Consider the following 22,796-nt stretch of genomic DNA (forward strand, 5'->3'; position numbering starts at 1 on the left):
CACTGCTAGCGTTGGTTAGATCGCCATCACTGGCAGTGTTGGTTAGATCGCCATCACTGCCAGCGTTGGTTAGGTCGCCATCACTGCTGGCGTTGGTTAGATCGCCATCACTGCTGCGTTGGTTAGGTCGCCATCACTGCTAGCGTTGGTTAGATCGCCATCACTGGCAGTGTTGGTTAGATCGCCATCACTGGCAGTGATGTTTAGATCGCCATCACTGCCAGTGTTGGTTAGATCGCCATCACTGGCAGTGTTGGTTAGATCGCCATCACTGCCAGCGTTGGTTAGATCGCCATCACTGCCAGCGTTGGTTAGATCGCCATCACTGCTAGCGTTTGTTAGATCGCCATCACTGCCAGCGTTGGTTAGATCGCCATCACTGCTAGCGTTTGTTAGATCGCCATCACTGCCAGCGTTGGTTAGATCGCCATCACTGCCAGCGTTGGTTAGATCGCCATCACTGCTAGCGTTGGTTAGATCGCCATCACTGCTAGCGTTGGTTAGATCGCCATCACTGCCAGCGTTGGTTAGATCGCCATCACTGCTAGCGTTGGTTAGGTCGCCATCACTGCTAGCGTTAGTTAGATCGCCATCACTGCTAGCGTTAGTTAGATCGCCATCACTGCTAGCGTTGCTTAGATCGCCATCACTTCCAGCGTTGGTTAGGTCGCCATCACTGCCAGCGTTGGTTAGATCGCCATCACTGCCAGCGTTGGTTAGATCGCCATCACTGCTAGCGTTGGTTATATCGCCATCACTGTCACGGTTGGCTATAAACGTTGGTTGGTTATGGTTTATTGGTCAGAGCAAGTGGCACAGCCACTTGTTCTGACAAACACAACATTCACAACCTTCATTCATTTTCAATAACATTTTCATTCAACATTCATCATCACCAACAACACGACCAGGACGGAACACATGTGGCAAGCCAAAATGTGATGTTGGAGGACCAACTCTCACACTAACAACACAACTGCTGAGGCCAATTTCATATTTAGTTAACCCATTTTAGTAGTAGTGATAACAATAACATTGAAGCTCATTTATGACCACTATTTATGGTTATCTTGAGATGTTATCTTGAGATGATTTCGGGGCTTTAGTGTCTTCGCGGCCCGGTCCTCGACCAGGCCTCCACCCCCAGGAAGCAGCCCGTGACAGCTGACTAACACCCAGGTACCTATTTTACTGCTTTACAAAGGTAGGTGAAGGTAAGGGTGGTGGCGAAGAGAATGGAAGGTGATGAATGGAAATGAAAGTGATGAAGAGGAGTTAAGGTTGAGGGAGACTGAATAAAGTGAAAGAGATGGGAGAGGTCTGGAGGGATGGGAAGGTTCGTAAGGTATGACAGGTTCTGAATAATATGGAAGGTGGTGAAGGGTAGGGAAGGTGGTGAAGGGTAGGGAAGGTGGTGAAGGTGAGGGAAGGTGGTGAAGGAGAGGGAAGGTGGTGAAGGAGAGGGAAGGTGGTGATGGAGATGGAAGGTGGTGATGGAGAGGGAAGGTGGTGAAGGAGAGGGAAGGTGGTGAAGGAGAGGGAAGGTGGTGAAGGAGAGGGAAGGTGGTGATGGAGATGGAGGGTGGTGATGGAGAGGGAAGGTGGTGAAGGAGAGGGAAGGTGGTGAAGGAGAGGGAAGGTGGTGAAGGAGAGGGAAGGCGGTGATGGAGAGGGAAGGTGGTGATGGAGAGGGAAGGTGGTAATGGAGAGGGAAGGTGGTGATGGAGAGGGAAGGTGGTGATGGAGAGGGAAGGTGGTGATGGAGAGGGAAGGTGGTGATGGAGAGGGAAGGTGGTGATGGAGAGGGAAGGTGGTGATGGAGAGGGAAGGTGGTGATGGAGAGGGAAGGTGGTGATGGAGAGGGAAGGTGGTGATGGAGAGGGAAGGTGGTGAAGGTGAGGGAAGGTGGTGATGGAGAGGGAAGGTGGTGAAGGTGAGGGAAGGTGGTGAAGGAGAGGGAAGGTGGTGAAGGAGAGGGAAGGTGGTGAAGGAGAGGGAAGGTGGTGAAGGAGAGGGAAGGTGGTGAAGGAGAGGGAAGGTGGTGATGGAGAGGGAAGGTGGTGAAGGAGAGGGAAGGTGGTGAAGGAGAGGGAAGGTGGTGAAGGAGAGGGAAGGTGGTGATGGAGAGGGAAGGTGGTGAAGGAGAGGGAAGGTGGTGAAGGAGAGGGAAGGTGGTGAAGGAGAGGGAAGGTGGTGAAGGAGAGGGAAGGTGGTGAAGGAGAGGGAAGGTGGTGAAGGTGAGGGAAGGTGGTGAAGGAGAGGGAAGGTGGTGAAGGAGAGGGAAGGTGGTGAAGGAGAGGGAAGGTGGTGAAGGAGAGGGAAGATGGTGAAGGTGGCGAAGGAGAGGGAAGGTGGTGAATGAGAGGGAAGGTGGTGAAGGAGAGGGAAGGTGGTGAAGGAGAGGGAAGGTGGTGAAGGAGAGGGAAGGTGGTGAAGGAGAGGGAAGGTGGTGAAGGAGAGGGAAGGTGGTGAAGGTGAGGGAAGGTGGTGAAGTAGAGGGAAGGTGGTGAAGGAGAGGGAAGGTGGTGAAGGAGAGGGAAGGTGGTGAAGGAGAGGGAAGGTGGTGAAGGAGAGGGAAGGTGGTGAAGGAGAGGGAAGGTGGTGAAGGAGAGGGAAGGTGGTGAAAGAGAGGGAAGGTGGTGAAGGTGAGGGAAGGTGGTGAAGGAGAGGGAAGGTGGTGAAGGAGAGGGAAGGTGGTGAAGGAGAGGGAAGGTGGTGAAGGAGAGGGAAGGTGGTGAAGGAGAGGGAAGGTGGTGAAGGAGAGGGAAGGTGGTGAAGGAGAGGGAAGGTGGTGAAGGAGAGGGAAGGTGGTGAAGGTGAGGGAAGGTGGTGAAGGTGAGGGAAGGTGGTGAAGGAGAGGGAAGGTGGTGAAGGAGAGGAAAGGTGGTGAAGGAGAGGGAAGGTGGTGAAGGAGAGGGAAGGTGGTGAAGGAGAGGGAAGGTGGTGAAGGAGAGGGAAGGTGGTGAAGGAGAGGGAAGGTGGTGAAGGAGAGGGAAGGTGGTGAAGGAGAGGGAAGGTGGTGAAGGAGAGGGAAGGTGGTGAAGGAGAGGGAAGGTGGTGAAGGAGAGGGAAGGTGGTGAAGGAGAGGGAAGGTGGTGAAGGAGAGGGAAGGTGGTGAAGGTGAGGGAAGGAGAGGGAAGGTGGTGAAGGTGGTGAAGGAGAGGGAAGGTGGTGAAGGAGAGGGAAGGTGGTGAAGGAGAGGGAAGGTGGTGAAGGAGAGGGAAGGTGGTGATGGAGAGGGAAGGTGGTGAAGGAGAGGGAAGGTTTGGGAAGTACACACAATAAGAAGGTTAGATCCGGATTATTTTTCAAACGACATTTATCTAAAAATGATGGAATCAATAAATATAAATGTTGTGTGAATCAAATCGATGTATTCCAAACAATGTGCGTCAGAGAGAGCGTTCTCCTCCGATATATTTAGTTCGCAGCGTGAAGAATTTATTCCCCTCTCACAGATAAAAGATCTTTTGGTTGTCCTTCACCTCTGACAAACAGCTTGAACGTCAGCATCGGGCACAGTGCTGCTTCTCTGCCTGACGTTGTTGGTCACGGCCTCAAGATAATACCAGTTGCTAAAGCTTGGAAATCATTCGTAGCTTCTCTGTAATAACCTAACTTATCCAAAATTTTTATTTCAAAGAAATTTAAAGTTTTATAGCGACTCCTATATGTCAAGGCCTTCCTGTAAAGTATTTAGTACTTATTCCTGCCTACCCACCAGCGTATTATACTTCCCAAACTAATGACGAATTGTAAGGGTTTTTAGCATCTTAGTAAATAACAGTTTTGTCGCCCATCTCTTATCAACAATCCCAAAGAATCTTACTTCACTGATAGTCTAGTTCTCTAGACATACAGTTCCTTATTAATTCCACCTGAGAGTCGCCGCCACCTCCATGGGTTAGTGTATAACCTTGTAAGGTACACTGGCTGGTGTACTAGTTATCTGGCAGGTGTCCTCCACATCCCAGCAACCTCTCGTTGTTCTCCTCACACTAACACCATCTTCGTGAGCAGCTGCAGAAGCATTGTCAATATTCAGTGTCTATTGAAACAGAAAAGCAGAGAGCCACCACAACCTAGAAGAAAATCTGGCCTAGCTCCTGTGGCTGAAATGGACGCGCTAAAAGAAAATCCCCAGCATGGAGTGCGCTCGACGGTGTAACACTAGTGACCTTCAGTTATGCTGTTCCAACCTTGTGACGAAGTAGCGTGTTGCTCTGCTGAGTCCACTTTGCTCTCTGGGTCATGTTCCGCGATCAGGTCGCCAGCTGCTGAAGAGGAGGAGGCGGAGAGGAAACTGTATTCTGAGCACTTAAATGCTCAGAAACAGTGAAGAATGGGGGAAAATTTACCCACCTAGTTACACTCACTTAATATGATCTAGTGAGCTTACTGAGGGTCTTAGCCAAGGCACGATGCAGAAACACCTTATAAAATGACATTTAATGGAGTAAAAGAAATTCAAGCAAACAACTGTACCAGACTGACTATATAGCTGAGGCAGCACCACCTGACGATGTCCGTACTGGAGGTGCTCGCGGCTCTCTACAACTGTGCCACGAAACTAATCAATCAAACACGAACTCGATAAACACAAGTCACTTCAGTTGTCTTCATTAACTTTACATATACTTTTACAGTGACATCAATGAACTGTAAATGGTCAACTAAAAAATCCTTAGCCCCAATGTAGCTTTGGCAATCGAGTTTGAATTCCACCTAAAGTCAATGATATCATATAATATTCAACACAACAAATATATCGTGGAAATATCAGCAAAGTCAAAATAAAACTCAAGAAACTGTAAACTTTTTCTTGAAAAGGAACACTAACTTGAGAGGATGGAGAAGGTGAGTGACTTAACTGTAGTAATGGTGCTTACCACACTCCTGGCTACCCCTGGAGTCCTTCCTTGGTGACTCCTGGAGTCCTTCCTTGTTGACTCCTGGAGTCCTTCCTTGGTGACTCCTGGAGTCCTTCCTTGGTGACTCCTGGAGTCCTTCCTTGGTGACTCCTGGAGTCCTTCCTTGTTGACTCCTGGAGTCCTTCCTTGGTGACTCCTGGAGTCCTTCCTTGGTGACTCCTGGAGTCCTTCCTTGTTGACTCCTGGAGTCCTTCCTTGGTGACTCCTGGAGTCCTTCCTTGGTGACTCCTGGAGTCCTTCCTTGGTGACTCCTGGAGTCCTTCCTTGGTGACTCCTGGAGTCCTTGTTGACTCCTGGAGTCCTTGTTGACTCCTGGAGTCCTTCCTTGGTGACTCCTGGAGTCCTTCCTTGTTGACTCCTGGAGTCCTTCCTTGGTGACCCCTGGAGTCCTTCCTTATTGACTCCTGGAGTCCTTGTTGACTCCTGGAGTCCTTCCTTGGTGACTCCTGGAGTCCTTCCTTGTTGACCCCTGGAGTCCTTCCTTGTTGACTCCTGGAGTCCTTGTTGACTCCTGGAGTCCTTGTTGACTCCTGGAGTCCTTCCTTGTTGACTCCTGAAGTCCTTGTTGACTCCTGAAGTCCGTGCTCACAACACCCTCTCAAGCAGGCGGGGCACAGTAATTCCTAGGACCTGACACCGCCTCACCACGGAAGTGAGGCGGTGAGTGGTGATCCAGTTGGTGGTCCAGTGTACCTGAAGAAGACTGCAGACTGTTAGTGAACGAAGACCTCTGGACGTGTCTGCCGAATGTGTGGTTGAAGACTGCGAAGCTTTGCCCTTAGTTTGCCACGTCACACATCACTAGTATATAGTGGCTCTAAACTCTGACAGTCACTTCACATAAATGTCAGTGCTAACTGTCTCTGGTACAACTGACTTGGCTGCAACTGGACTATTGCACTGTCCAAACTTGGAATCACAAGAATTACTAACACAAACTGCAGACTGACTAGTTAGCTATTCACTGCATTGTCTCTCACTGGATAAGAAAGTTACAGCTCGGTTCACTGCCTTATGGGCGCTGGGCAGTGAAATAGTCCAATTCACCTCACATTTCATAGCTGATACTTGCCGAACTGGACTGTCATTAGCACCGTCGCACTCCACGTGGACTTAGTGCACTCCACAGTCGCAACTGTGGAGCAGTCAAGCCTCGACCTCATACTCGTTAGTGTGGTTGGATGACCATTACTCTGCTCCCACATCCGGGACCGTTAGCCGCTTTCCATTGCTACAACTTTGCAACGTTGGTGAACATGGACGTATTTCACCTCTCTGAGGATAATTAGGCATTTCCTCACCACTTTACAATGTCCCTAAAACAAAACAAAGTCCAGACATGTCGCTTCTTAATTAATTTCTGTCATACTTTGTGAGCAAAGCCTGGCACGTCCTCCTTCGATGACAACTGGGGCAGCACTGAAGAATCTGAGGAGGCGTCTCATAGCTCCCTCCCACTGGTCACGTGACAATGGGCCACCTGTGTTTTTTTTCCAGGGATATTCCTGCGAGGGCCCTAAGCCTCTGGCTGGCCCACTGGGCGGGCCCTAAGCCACTGGCTGGCCCACTGGGCAGGCCCTAAGCCACTGGCTGGCCTACTGTGCGGGCTCTACGCCTCTGGCTGGCCCACTGGGCGGGCCCTAAGCCACTGGCTGGCCCACTGGGCAGGCCCTAAGCCTCTGGCTGGCCCACTGGGCGGGCCCTAATCCTCTGGCTGGCCTACTGTGCGGGCTCTACGCCTCTGGCTGGCCCACTAGGCAGGCCCTAAGCCTCTGGCTGGCCCACTGGGCGGGGCCCTAAGCCTCTGGCTTGCCCGCTGGGCGGGCCCTAAGCCTCTGGCTGGCCTACTGTGCGGGCTCTAAGCCTCTGGCTGGCCCACTGTGCGGGGCCCTAAGCCTCTGGCTGGCCCACTGGGCGGGGCCCTAAGCGTCTGGCTGGCCCACTGGGCGGGGCCCTAAGCCTCTGGCTGGCCCACTGGGCGGGGCCCTAAGCCTCTGGCTGGCCCACTGGGAGGGCCCTAAGCCTCTGACTGGCCCACTAAGTGTTGCTTGTTTCTGTTTTACTTGGGCGGAGTATGAGTATTTATGACTCGTATGGTCGCTTCAGTAAGATTTTGTCCCCATGTGTTTAACAACTTCTTCTGCTCTGTTGAATCTAAGTTGAAATCTTATTGGGTTTGTAACTGTGCACTGTGTTAGATAATGTTCCAGTGGTCTGTCGGGCATTTCTCCACAGTGTTGACATTTCCTCTCATCTTCCGGAACCTGTAAGCCTATTTCCCATGCACATGGGTATCCAAGCCTGATGCGATGTTAGTGTACTTCTGTTGCTCTACTGCTCCCTTTCATCAAACTAAGTGGTTCGTAGTTGGTTGAATTCTTGTACCAACCTGCAGATCCTGATGTTGCAACTGCTGTGTTGTGGTCACTGTACATCTTTTGCATTGCTCTGTTTCTAATTACTTTCTTAATCTGTGATAGACTCTGTGGTATGTAAATGTCTACATTTCTTCTCTTAGTTGCAAGTTTTGCAGCTTCGTCTGCAATGTCATTTCCTATTATTCCCACATGACTTGGCACCCAGTTGATAAGTACCCGTCGGCCTTGTCGTTTGAGTGTTTGCATTAATGATACGACATTTGTGATCAGATGTATGTTATCACATATGTGTTCTTGTTGCAAGGTTTCAATGGTGGTTCTCGAATCTGTATGTATGATAACATATTGTCGGAGTTGAGCAAGAGCATGTTCCAAAGCCTTTTGAATGGCTAGCATCTCTGTATGAAAAGTCGAACCCCCATTTGAGAGCCTTCAGCTATTGACAGAGTTTCCTGCTTTAATTGCAGCTCCGGTTTCTTGTCCCTGCTGGTCTACTGATCCATCTGTGAAGTAAGTGAAGCTGTCGGATGCCAAGTTTGCTTCTATATGCAGGCCACCTGTTGATTGGTACGTTCGAGCAACCTGTGGCCAATCACGTTCATCACTCACACTGTGATTCTCGAGGCCTGCACTGTCTCCTCCAGGTGGGAAAATGTCCTCTAGTGCGATGATACTTGCACTTGACATAGTGTAAAATCACGGATAGTTTTCCCCGGTAATGGTACTACAGTAATGGTTGCCTGGTAAGTGTATTCTGATCATGGTACATGGTAATGGTGCGTAAGACATAGCCTTACCATGGTCTTACCATGTCTTCTGCTAATTGTTCAAATCCCACGCTGGCCCACAGTGTTCAAAACATCCTCCTGAAATGACCGCACTTATAACAACTATTTGGTCGAACGAAGAGAAAAGAACTGTTCCAGAAAACAATGTTCACGATGGTACTTATAACATTGTTTTGGGGACATTAAAAACGAAATTGATTCCTAGGCCTATTATAGCACAAATATGGACTATACTCAGCTACAGGCAGCGTATTAGGCCCAGGATTGCTTAAATTAATTAAGCAGGTTAGGTTACATTACAATGTCACTTTTAAATTTGTTTCAGTGTGCCATTTGGGGTAATTCAGTCATAGAAAACTGTGTACTTTTTAGTCCAACAGTCCATTTTTGTACGTTTGAACAAATAGTTAATATAAGTACTATCATTTTATGAGGATATGTCAATGTTCAGATTAAGAAACCTTCCTTTAACTGTCAATATCTCCCTAATTAGCCATCCGTAGTGAATACTAATAACTCCGATCTCTTATCTGGATTTCATTTTAATTACTCAAGGGGAACAAATTTCCCGCATAAATTTAATTATCCAAAACTGTGCAATTTTTCTACTTCGGTAATTTGCGCTTCAGTCAAAAGTCCCCGAGGAATGGAACACTGGGAAAAGAGGTTCGTGCTTTTATTAAATTTACGATGGACTTGAAAGAAAAGCTGATGACTTTTAGAGAAATTATGAGCGATAAAATTATTTTTAGGTTTTAAAGTCATCTCTTTTAAAGGAGCATTACAAAGACAGTCGCAATAATTGTGCGTTTATGTGTTTAATTTCCAGCGTAGGTGGCTGTGTTTGTCTGTTATGGCGCCTCCTGGAAGGTGCAGGATATAGCCATTATATATGCGGTTGGCCACCTTTATTCCGCTTCGTAATTGGGGATCTGTAAATTATGTTATTGAGGGAGGAAATTTGGTGTTGACTGGCATTATTGAGTCGGACACAACCCATGTGTTTGTGTCCGGACAGTCTCTCCCCCATGTTACTGGCCCACGCTAGTGTCCAGACATTCTCTCCTCCCTGTTACTGGCCCACACTAGTGTCCAGACAGTCTCTCCCCCCTGTTACTGGCCCACACTAGTGTCCGGACAGTCTCTCCCCCCTGTTACTGGCCCACACTAGTGTCCGGACAGTCTCTCCCCCCTGTTACTGGCCCACGCTAGTGTCCAGACATTCTCTCCTCCCTGTTACTGGCCCACACTAGTGTCCAGACATTCTCTCCTCCCTGTTACTGGCCCACACTAGTGTCCAGACATTCTCTCCTCCCTGTTACTGGCCCACGCTAGTGTCCAGACAGTCTCTCCCCCCCTGTTACTGGCCCACACTAGTGTCCGGACAGTCTCTCCCCCCCTGTTACTGGCCCACACTAGTGTCCGGACAGTCTCTCCCCCCCTGTTACTGGCCCACACTAGTGTCCGGACAGTCTCTCCCCCCCTGTTACTGGCCCACACTAGTGTCCGGACAGTCTCTCCCCCCCTGTTACTGGCCCACACTAGTGTCCAGACAGTCTCTCCCCCCCTGTTACTGGCCCACACTAGTGTCCAGACAGTCTCTCCCCCCCTGTTACTGGCCCACACTAGTGTCCGGACAGTCTCTCCCCCCCTGTTACTGGCCCACACTAGTGTCCGGACAGTCTCTCCCCCCCTGTTACTGGCCCACACTAGTGTCCAGACAGTCTCTCCCCCCCTGTTACTGGCCCACACTAGTGTCCAGACAGTCTCTCCCCCCCTGTTACTGGCCCACACTAGTGTCCGGACAGTCTCTCCCCCCCTGTTACTGGCCCACACTAGTGTCCGGACAGTCTCTCCCCCCCTGTTACTGGCCCACACTAGTGTCCGGACAGTCTCTCCCCCCCTGTTACTGGCCCACACTAGTGTCCGGACAGTCTCTCCCCCCCTGTTACTGGCCCACACTAGTGTCCGGACAGTCCACTAATAAACAATATAATATTAGACATTCACTAATAAATAGATGTCGCTAGTCGGTACACATATTTATTATTATTATTTCTAGATGAGCTGCGTCAAATCACTTGGGCTGGGCGGTAGAGCAACGGTCTCGCTGCATGCAGGTCGGCGTTTAATTCCCGACCGTCCAAGTGGTTGGGCACCATTCCTTCCCACCGTCCCATCCCAGATCCTCATCCTGACCCCTTCCAAGTGCTATATAATGTAATGGCTTGGCGCTTTCCCCTGATACTTCCCTCAAATGAGCTGGCTATGTTCTTGAGAGACTTGAGCACGATGTTGCGCCTCCTCCTCTCCCCTTATATGGTCGTTATAGTGTGGTCGTCAACGAATGTTTCTGAAACGTGTTATGTTTAATGAGGCGAGAACTGTGGCCTGAATGTTGGTGTGGTGGTCTTGTGCCCGGCGGACACCACCACACCCCTTCACCTTCCTTATAATATGATAATGTGAGGAGCCAGCCTGGCTCTCTCTGATATAATGTATTCCCAATACTGACAACGAGAGAGAGAGAGAGAGAGAGAGAGAGAGAGAGAGAGAGAGAGAGAGAGAGAGAGAGAGAGAGAGAGAGAGAGAGAGAGAGAGAGAGAGAGAGAGAGAGAGAGAGAGAGAGAGAGAGAGAGAGAGAGAGAGAGAGAGAGAGAGAGAGAGAGAGAGAGAGAGAGAGAGAGAGAGAGAGAGAGAGAGAGAGAGAGAGAGAGAGAGAGAGAGAGAGAGAGAGAGAGAGAGAGAGAGAGAGAGAGAGAGAGAGAGAGAGAGAGAGAGAGAGAGAGAGAGAGAGGAGAGAGAGAGAGAGAGAGAGAGAGAGAGAGAGAGAGAGAGAGAGAGGAGAGAGAGAGAGAGAGAGAGAGAGAGAGAGAGAGAGAGAGAGAGAGAGAGAGAGAGAGAGAGAGAGAGAGAGAGAGAGAGAGAGAGAGAGAGAGAGAGAGAGAGAGAGAGAGAGAGAGAGAGAGAGAGAGAGAGGAGAGAGAGAGAGAGAGAGAGAGAGAGAGAGAGAGAGAGAGAGAGAGAGGAGAGAGAGAGAGAGAGAGAGAGAGAGAGAGAGAGAGAGAGAGAGAGAGAGAGAGAGAGAGAGAGAGAGAGAGAGAGAGAGAGAGAGAGAGAGAGAGAGAGAGAGAGAGAGAGAGAGAGAGAGAGAGAGAGAGAGAGAGAGAGAGAGAGAGAGAGAGAGAGAGAGAGAGAGAGAGAGAGAGAGAGAGAGAGAGAGAGAGAGAGAGAGAGAGAGAGAGAGAGAGAGAGAGAGAGAGAGAGAGAGAGAGAGAGAGAGAGAGAGAGAGAGAGAGAGAGAGAGAGAGAGAGAGAGAGAGAGAGAGGAGAGAGAGAGAGAGAGAGAGAGAGAGAGAGAGAGAGAGAGAGAGAGAGAGAGAGAGAGAGAGAGAGAGAGAGAGAGAGAGAGAGAGAGAGAGAGAGAGAGACAGAGACAGAGACAGAGACAGAGAGATAGACAGACAGACAGACAGACAGACAGACAGACAGACAGACAGACAGACAGACAGACAGACAGACAGACTGACAGACAGACAGACAGACAGACAGAATAAGTGAAACAAGGAGCCAAACGCTTGCAGCTAGTTTTATTATTTCCTTGCAGGATTTAATGACAATTTTATCGGGAGTCATAATTGGGCACGACCCTTTGGGACGAGGGACAAATGCTCCTCCTACCCGATATCCTGACCGCAATTTTAGGAATGTGAAATGTTCTGTCCCGAATCCATAGATTTTAATCATCGGAATGAATTCCACTTAATTTGTAATTTTCCTTCAAAATGTTCAGCCCGTCCTCCAAACAAAGACCCAAAAACGATTCCCCAACCTCCCCAACCCCCCTGCTGCTTATGAATGAAAAACGGTTTACACGCGACTCACAACTGCTGACGTTCGAACACTTCCGGAACAAGTGCTTCACTGACGACTTGTGTTCGAATCACAACGCTGTAAATGCTTCACCCACGTACTACAAATACAAATAATCGCCAACAGAACCTAAACACCTAACCTAACCTATGCCTATATATGCTCAATATGCTAATATATTATAATATTCATTTTAATTTGAGAAAAATCCCGTTTTGAATAACAATATGGTAAAATTTATGAATGCGTCTGTGGGGTCGACCACTGGATGGAATGGACTTGAGTCGAGGTCGAGTTGAAATATTTACTCAGATGAAAGATTTGCATTGTGGGAAAACCTTTAGATTACCCTAATGTGGGGAGGGGACAAAGGGCGTGATTGGGCACCGAGAGAAGGAGACAGAAAAAGGCAGAAAAAGACAGAAAAAGGGCATGGAAGGGACGGGAACTGTCAGGAGAGGAGCCAACCCATTACGAATATAACACCGGGAAGGTGTCAGATAAAGATGTGGGATGGGACGGGGGGAAGGGATTAAGGAGACGGCAGACATGGTGCATGGGCAGGAATGGAAGAGACGGGAGAAGGGCATATGTCTGCTGGGATTCATTTATTGTTGCTATTTTGGACGCATACGGGAGGAAACCTTGGCACCGGATCGAAACGAGCATCGTAGTGTACCCCAAAAGAAGAAGGTAGTCTCGGCTACCATCCTCTTTTGTCCGGTCGTGATGGTCGAGTGGTCAAGGGATCCTTTACATCAGTTATAGAGTGCTTCTGGCAGTATGGGTTCGAGTCACTTCTGGGGTGTGAGTTTCAGTTGCATATATGCCTGGAGACCGTTCAGGCTTCTTCGCACATATATATATATATATATATATATATATATATATATATATATATATATATATATATATATATATATATATATATATATATATATATATATATATATATACATGCAATTTAAGTATGTTTTTGAACATGAAAATAATGAATAATATCTTCCAGGCGAAGTTACAATGAATGTGATGGTTGAGGAGAAGGTGTTGGAGTGTTGGAAGGAAGTGAGGGAGAACACGAGCAAGAAACACAGGCAGGAGAGGCAAGCATGCACACACCTCATGTTTACGACTGGTGAGGCCCAGTGTGGCAGGGCGTGAGGTCTACTGCTGGCGGGTGTTCCTCCTCATAACTCAACTGTGAGTGCCACGGGTAGACACGAGTGGCACTCGGTGCCGGGAGGCAGGCTGCTGACTCTCTGGGAGGTGTCTGCTGGGAGGTGTCTGCTGACTCTCTGGGTGGTGTCTGCTGGGAGCTAGGTGTCTGCTGACTCTCTGGGTGGTGTCTGCTGGGAGCTAGGTGTCTGCTGACTCTCTGGGAGGTGTCTGCTTGGAGGCAGGCTGGGGACTGTCTGGGAGTGGGGGTAATTATCATGCTTCCCCACTCACCTCTCACTGTTATCATACTCACTACCTTGAGTATTTTCAATCGCGGCAAAGTCTACGGTCTCTGAGCTGAACATTTCACTTGCACATACCTCGTGAATGTGGCTTGTACATGGATTTTGTTTTTCAATGTGTATGACTGGCACATGGATCACCTAATGCCTCCAGAACCCTAGTGGCAACCCCAGGAGAGGTTGATCTCTCCAGTTGGATACTATTGGGGTGGCTCTGGGAACCTCTCTTATTGTCGGGGTTCGTATCCCGCTCCACACAATGCCTCTCATCCTCTCTGAGGTTCCAGGCTACGTTCGCTGCAAGTGAATCAAATGTCATGGCCACTTATATTATTGTTCATTATACAACACAATTTTGATTATTTAAAATTTCTTACGGATAGTTTTCATTTTAGGCGAATACCTTCTGCCGTCTAGACGGGTGAAGAAACATTAATTCACTTCATCTGTACAGTATATTTTTAGAGGTGTCGTCAGCAATGTGTCCTCTTCCGGAACACACACTAAGAGCCACATATATACCAAGCTTACATACAGAACCATAGATATTTATGTATTTGTGTAACTCACGAAGATATTATCACGTGATGAATAATATGACAGTGTTTGACTCTGAAGGAATATCACAGGAAGTTTCTTAACTACTTTCGCATTAATCAATACATCTTCAGAAGGACGGATATTACAAATGAGTCGAATTAATACATTGGCAAAAACGGTAACCAACGAGGAGAAAAACAACGAGGAGAAATACAAAGAGGAGAAAAACAACGAGGAGAAAAACAATGCAACGATATGAAAGAAAATGACTTTAGTTCATGATCTTTATAAGAACCTACACACACCAGGACAACCTTCACCCGTGACACACACCTGGAGAACCTTCACCCGTGACACACACCTGGAGAACCTTCACCCGTGACACACACCTGGAGAACCTTCACCCGTGACACACACCTGGAGAACCTTCACCCGTGACACACACCTGGAGAACCTTCACCCGTGACACACACCTGGAGAACCTTCACCCGTGACACACACCTGGAGAACCTTCACCAGTGACACACACACCGGAGAACCTTCACCCGTGACACACACCTGGAGAACCTTCACCCGTGACACACACACCAGGAGAACCTTCACCCGTGACACACACCTGGAAAACCTTCACCCGTGACACACACCTGGAGAACCTTCACCAGTGACACACACACCTGGAGAACCTACACCAGTGGTACACACACCTGGAGAACCTTCACCAGTGACACACACACCTGGAGAACCTTCACCAGTGGTACACACACCTGGAGAACCTACACCAGTGACACACACACCTGGAGAACCTAAACCAGTGACACACACACCTGGAGAACCTTCACCAGTGGTACACACACCTGGAGAACCTTCACCAGTGGTACACACACCTGGAGAACCTAAACCAGTGGTACACACACCTGGAGAACCTTCACCAGTGACACACACACCCGGAGAACCTTCACCAGTGGTACACACACCTGGAGAACCTTCACCAGTGACACACACACCTGGAGAACCTTCACCAGTGACACACACACCTGGAGAACCTAAACCAGTGACACACACACCTGGAGAACCTTCACCAGTGACACACACACCTGGAGAACCTTCACCAGTGACACACACCTGGAGAACCTACACCAGTGGTACACACACCTGGAGAACCTTCACCAGTGACACACACACCTGGAGAACCTTCACCAGTGACACACACACCTGGAGAACCTTCACCAGTGACACATACCTGGAGAACCTACACCAGTGACACACACACCTGGAGAACCTTCACCAGTGACACACACCTGGAGAACCTTCACCACTGGTACACACACCTGGAGAACCTTCACCAGTGGTACACACACCTGGAGAACCTTCACCAGTGACACACACCTGGAGAACCTTCACCAGTGGTACACACACCTGGAGAACCTTCACCAGTGGTACACACACCTGGAGAACCTTCACCAGTGACACACACCTGGAGAACCTTCACCAGTGACACACACACCTGGAGAACCTACACCAGTGGTACACACACCTGGAGAACCTTCACCAGTGACACACACACCTGGAGAACCTTCACCAGTGACACACACACCTGGAGAACCTTCACCAGTGACACACACACCAGGAGAACCTTCACCAGTGACACACACCAGGAGAACCTTCACCAGTGACACACACCTGGAGAACCTTCACCAGTGGTACACACACCTGGAGAACCTTCACCAGTGACACACACACCAGGAGAACCTTCACCAGTGACTCACACAACTGGAGAACCTTCACCAGTGACTCACACACCTGGAGAACCTTCACCAGTGGTACACACACCTGGAGAACCTTCACCAGTGGTACACACACCTGGAGAACCTTCACCAGTGACTCACACAACTGGAGAACCTACACCAGTGATACACACACCTGGAGAACCTACACCAGTGACACACACACCAGGAGAACCTTCACCAGTGACTCACACACCAGGAGAACCTTCACCAGTGACACACACACCTGGAGAACCTTCACCAGTGGTACACACACCTGGAGAACCTTCACCAGTGACACACACACCTGGAGAACCTTCACCAGTGGTACACACACCAGGAGAACCTTCACCAGTGACACACACACCTGGAGAACCTTCACCAGTGGTACACACACCTGGAGAACCTTCACCAGTGACACACACACCTGGAGAACCTTCACCAGTGACACACACACCTGGAGAACCTTCACCAGTGGTACACACACCTGGAGAACCTTCACCAGTGACACACACACACCTGGAGAACCTTCACCAGTGGTACACACACCAGGAGAACCTTCACCAGTGACACACACACACCTGGAGAACCTTCACCAGTGACACACACACACCTGGAGAACCTTCACCAGTGGTACACACACCTGGAGAACCTTCACCAGTGACACACACACACCTGGAGAACCTTCACCAGTGGTACACACACTTGGAGAACCTTCACCAGTGACACACACACCTGGAGAACCTTCACCAGTGGTTCACACACCAGGAGAACCTTCACCTGTGACTCACACAACTGGAGAACCTACACCAGTGATACACACACCTGGAGAACCTTCACCAGTGACTCACACAACTGGAGAACCTTCACCAGTGACTCACACACCAGGAGAACCTTCACCAGTGACTCACACAACTGGAGAACCTTCATCAGTGACTCACACACCTGGAGAACCTTCACCAGTGACACACACACCAGGAGAACCTTCACCAGTGACTCACACAACTGGAGAACCTTCACCAGTGACTCACACAACTTGAGAACCTAAATCAGTGACTCACACACCAGGAGAACCTTCACCAGTGACTCACACAACTGGAGAACCTTCACCAGTGACTCACACAACTGGAGAACCTTCACCAGTGGTACACACACCTGGAGAACCTTCACCAGTGACACACACACCTGGAGAACCTACACCAGTGACACACACACCTGGAGAACCTTCACCAGTGACTCACACAACTGGAGAACCTTCACCAGTGGTACACACACCTGGAGAACCTTCACCAGTGACACACACACCTGGAGAACCTACACCAGTGACACACACACCAGGAGAACCTTCACCAGTGACTCACACAACAGGAGAACCTTCACCAGTGGTACACACACCTGGAGAACCTACACCAGTGATACACACACCTGGAGAACCTAAACCAGTGACTCACACACCAGGAGAACCTTCACCAGTGACTCACACACCAGGAGAACCTTCACCAGTGATTCACACACCTGGAGAACCTTCACCAGTGGTACACACACCTGGAGAACCTTCACCAGTGGTACACACACCAGGAGAACCTTCACCAGTGACTCACACAACTGGAGAACCTACACCAGTGATACACACAACTGGAGAACCTAAACCAGTGGTTCACACACCTGGAGAACCTTCACCAGTGACTCACACACCTGGAGAACCTTCACCAGTGACACACACACCTGGAGAACCTTCACCAGTGGTTCACACACCTGGAGAACCTTCACCAGTGGTTCACACACCTGGAGAACCTTCACCAGTGACTCACACACCTGGAGAACCTTCACCAGTGGTTCACACACCTGGAGAACCTTCACCAGTGACTCACACAACTGGAGAACCTTCACCAGTGACTCACACAACTGGAGAACCTAAACCAGTGGCTCACACACCTGGAGAACCTTCACCAGTGATTCACACAACTGGAGAACCTAAACCAGTGGTTCACACAACTGGAGAACCTACACCAGTGGTACACACACCTGGAGAACCTTCACCAGTGACTCACACACCTGGAGAACCTTCACCAGTGACACACACACCTGGAGAACCTTCACCAGTGGTTCACACACCTGGAGAACCTAAACCAGTGGTTCACACACCAGGAGAACCTTCACCAGTGGTACACACACCTGGAGAACCTTCACCAGTGACACACACACCAGGAGAACCTTCACCAGTGACTCACACAACTGGAGAACCTTCACCAGTGACTCACACAACTTGAGAACCTAAATCAGTGACTCACACACCAGGAGAACCTTCACCAGTGACTCACACAACTGGAGAACCTTCACCAGTGACTCACACAACTGGAGAACCTTCACCAGTGGTACACACACCTGGAGAACCTTCACCAGTGACACACACACCTGGAGAACCTACACCAGTGACACACACACCTGGAGAACCTTCACCAGTGACTCACACAACTGGAGAACCTTCACCAGTGGTACACACACCTGGAGAACCTTCACCAGTGACACACACACCTGGAGAACCTACACCAGTGACACACACACCAGGAGAACCTTCACCAGTGACTCACACAACTGGAGAACCTTCACCAGTGGTACACACACCTGGAGAACCTACACCAGTGATACACACACCTGGAGAACCTAAACCAGTGACTCACACACCAGGAGAACCTTCACCAGTGACTCACACACCAGTAGAACCTTCACCAGTGACTCACACACCTGGAGAACCTTCACCAGTGGTACACACACCTGGAGAACCTTCACCAGTGGTACACACACCAGGAGAACCTTCACCAGTGACTCACACAACTGGAGAACCTACACCAGTGATACACACAACTGGAGAACCTAAACCAGTGGTTCACACACCTGGAGAACCTTCACCAGTGACTCACACACCTGGAGAACCTTCACCAGTGACACACACACCTGGAGAACCTTCACCAGTGGTTCACACACCTGGAGAACCTTCACCAGTGGTTCACACACCTGGAGAACCTTCACCAGTGACTCACACACCTGGAGAACCTTCACCAGTGGTTCACACACCTGGAGAACCTTCACCAGTGACTCACACAACTGGAGAACCTTCACCAGTGACTCACACAACTGGAGAACCTAAACCAGTGGTTCACACACCTGGAGAACCTTCACCAGTGATTCACACAACTGGAGAACCTAAACCAGTGGTTCACACAACTGGAGAACCTACACCAGTGGTACACACACCTGGAGAACCTTCACCAGTGACTCACACACCTGGAGAACCTTCACCAGTGACACACACACCTGGAGAACCTTCACCAGTGGTTCACACACCTGGAGAACCTAAACCAGTGGTTCACACACCAGGAGAACCTTCACCAGTGGTACACACACCTGGAGAACCTTCACCAGTGGTTCACACACCAGGAGAACCTTCACCAGTGGTACACACACCTGGAGAACCTTCACCAGTGACTCACACAACTGGAGAACCTAAACCAGTGGTACACACACCTGGAGAACCTTCACCAGTGGTACACACACCTGGAGAACCTTCACCAGTGGTTCACACACCAGGAGAACCTTCACCAGTGGTACACACACCTGGAGAACCTTCACCAATGCCTCACACACCTGGAGAACCTAAACCAGTGGTACACACACCTGGAGAACCTTCACCAGTGACTCACACAACTGGAGAACCTAAACCAGTGGTTCACACACCTGGAGAATCTTCACCAGTGACTCACACAACTGGAGAACCTTCACCAGTGATACACACACCTGGAGAACCTAAACCAGTGACTCACACACCAGGAGAACCTTCACCAGTGGTTCACACACCAGGAGAACCTTCACCAGTGACTCACACACCAGGAGAACCTACACCAGTGATACAAACACCTGGAGAACCTAAACCAGTGACTCACACACCAGGAGAACCTTCACCAGTGGTTCACACACCAGGAGAACCTTCACCAGTGACTCACACACCAGGAGAACCTTCACCAGTGACTCACACACCTGGAGAACCTTCACCAGTGACTCACACAACTGGAGAACCTTCACCAGTGACTCACACACTTGGAGAACCTTCACCAGTGGTACACACACCTGGAGAACCTAAACCAGTGGTTCACACAACTGGAGAACCTAAACCAGTGACTCACACAACTGGAGAACCTACACCAGTGACACACACAACTGGAGAACCTTCACCAGTGACTCACACACCTGGAGAACCTTCACCAGTGGTACACACACCTGGAGAACCTACACCAGTGACACACACAACTGGAGAACCTTCACCAGTGGTACACACACCTGGAGAACCTTCACCAGTGACACACACACCAGGAGAACCTTCACCAGTGGTTCACACACCTGGAGAACCTTCACCAGTGACTCACACACCTGGAGAACCTTCACCAGTGACTCACACAATTGGAGAACCTTCACCAGTGACTCACACACCTGGAGAACCTTCACCAGTGACTCACACACCTGGAGAACCTTCACCAGTGGTTCACACACCTGGAGAACCTTCACCAGTGGTTCACACACCTGGAGAACCTTCACCAGTGGTTCACACACCAGGAGAACCTTCACCAGTGGTACACACACCTGGAGAACCTTCACCAGTGACTCACACAACTGGAGAACCTTCACCAGTGGTTCACACACCTGGAGAACCTTCACCAGTGGTACACACAACTGGAGAACCTACACCAGTGGTTCACACACCTGGAGAACCTTCACCAGTGACTCACACAACTGGAGAACCTTCACCAGTGACTCACACAACTGGAGAACCTACACCAGTGACACACACAACTGGAGAACCTTCACCAGTGGTACACACACCTGGAGAACCTTCACCAGTGACTCACACACAACTGGAGAACCTTCACCAGTGACTCACACAACTGGAGAACCTTCACCAGTGGTTCACACACCTGGAGAACCTTCACCAGTGGTACACACAACTGGAGAACCTAAACCAGTGGTTCACACACCTGGAGAACCTACACCAGTGACTCACACAACTGGAGAACCTAAACCAGTGGTTCACACACCTGGAGAACCTACACCAGTGACTCACACAACTGGAGAACCTTCACCAGTGACTCACACAACTGGAGAACCTTCACCAGTGACTCACACACCAGGAGAACCTTCACCAGTGACTCACACACCTGGAGAACCTTCACCAGTGACTCACACAACTGGAGAACCTTCACCAGTGATACACACAACTGGAGAACCTTCACCAGTGATACACACACCTGGAGAACCTTCACCAGTGGTACACACACCTGGAGAACCTTCACCAGTGGTTCACACAACTGGAGAACCTACACCAGTGGTTCACACACACCTGGAGAACCTTCACCAGTGGTTCACACACCTGGAGAACCTTCACCAGTGGTTCACACACCTGGAGAACCTTCACCAGTGGTTCACACACCTGGAGAACCTACACCAGTGACTCACACACCTGGAGAACCTTCACCAGTGGTTCACACACCTGGAGAACCTTCACCAGTGGTTCACACAACTGGAGAACCTACACCAGTGGTTCACACACACCTGGAGAACCTTCACCAGTGGTTCACACACCTGGAGAACCTTCACCAGTGGTTCACACACCTGGAGAACCTTCACCAGTGGTACACACACCTGGAGAACCTTCACCAGTGGTTCACACAACTGGAGAACCTACACCAGTGGTTCACACACACCTGGAGAACCTACACCAGTGGTTCACACACCTGGAGAACCTTCACCAGTGGTTCACACACCTGGAGAACCTTCACCAGTGACTCACACACCTGGAGAACCTTCACCAGTGGTTCACACACCTGGAGAACCTTCACCAGTGGTTCACACACCTGGAGAACCTACACCAGTGACTCACACACCTGGAGAACCTTCACCAGTGGTTCACACACCTGGAGAACCTTCACCAGTGGTTCACACAACTGGAGAACCTACACCAGTGGTTCACACACACCTGGAGAACCTTCACCAGTGGTTCACACACCTGGAGAACCTTCACCAGTGGTTCACACACCTGGAGAACCTTCACCAGTGGTACACACACCTGGAGAACCTTCACCAGTGGTTCACACAACTGGAGAACCTACACCAGTGGTTCACACACACCTGGAGAACCTACACCAGTGGTTCACACACCTGGAGAACCTTCACCAGTGGTTCACACACCTGGAGAACCTTCACCAGTGACACACACCTGGAGAACCTGTTTTGTCTGTTTTGTAAAAACAAGGAAAATCTTAATATTTAAACATATTTTACACTCTATATTTTCTTAAGGATTCCCGTAATGTTTTCATTCTAATTTATGCAACAAATCTTTTCCTCCACATGTCTGGAGTTAGTGTTCTCTGCTAGAGAACAGTCACTCTTTTAAGTCACTGAAAATAGTCAATACTGAACATTTCTTGAACAACTATCCATAGAGAATTGCATTAGTAATGATAATTTTGTTTTCAATTTTTATATCATGTAGAATTAGCAAGTAAAAAGTCAAGAGTTAATTTTTTTCTGGCTGAAATTGGTTTCGATTTTTTGTCTCGTATTGGAGCTGTGGCTCCATTAATATGAGGCAGGTGGCGGCTTGCTGTCACGCGGTAACATATGTGGAAATGTATTTGGATACACAGATGATTTGTCATTGGTGCGTCCAGCCCACAGGTCGTCAGTTGTAGGGAGGCTTGATGTATGGCGCCTGACAGCTGGGTGGACAGCGCTTCAGATTCGTAGTCCTGAGGTTCCGGGTTCGATGCCCGGTGGAGGCGGAGACAAATGGGCAAAATGTTTCTTTTACCCTGATGCCTCTGTTACCTAGCAGTAAGTAGGTACCTGGGAGTTAGACAGCTGCTACCGGGTTCTTCCTGGGGGTGAAGGCCTGGTCGAGGACCGGGCCGCGGGGACACTAAGCCCCGAAATCCTCTCAAGGTAACTTCAAGATGGAGGCAAATGCACTACAAAATTTAGTACAGGAAAAATGTGTTGATTAGCCTTATGT

At 49.6% G+C, this 22,796-nt stretch overlaps 2 protein-coding genes across 2 annotated transcripts in view; one reads left to right on the top strand and one right to left on the bottom strand.

Moving 5' to 3' along the window:
• Window positions 1-96: 96 nt before the first annotated feature.
• LOC138369479 (dentin sialophosphoprotein-like) lies at window positions 97-6,136 on the bottom strand. The gene is made up of 5 exons (XM_069332735.1): window positions 6,004-6,136; window positions 4,890-5,503; window positions 4,591-4,725; window positions 4,200-4,317; window positions 97-770 (listed from the first exon to the last, which is right to left on the bottom strand). Exons 1-5 carry the CDS (start codon window positions 6,134-6,136, stop codon window positions 97-99), a joined length of 1,674 nt encoding a protein of 557 aa, XP_069188836.1.
• A 1,905-nt stretch (window positions 6,137-8,041) lies between these two features.
• LOC138369480 (uncharacterized) overlaps window positions 8,042-22,796 on the top strand; it is a 40,615-nt gene continuing 25,860 nt past the window's right edge. Inside the window, exon 1 of the mRNA XM_069332736.1 lies at window positions 8,042-8,052. Within this exon, the coding sequence (XP_069188837.1) occupies window positions 8,042-8,052 (11 nt within the window). The remainder of the gene's footprint in view (window positions 8,053-22,796) is intronic.

This window comes from Procambarus clarkii, chromosome 28, assembly GCF_040958095.1.
Source record: "Procambarus clarkii isolate CNS0578487 chromosome 28, FALCON_Pclarkii_2.0, whole genome shotgun sequence".
Lineage (NCBI taxonomy): Eukaryota > Metazoa > Arthropoda > Malacostraca > Decapoda > Cambaridae > Procambarus > Procambarus clarkii.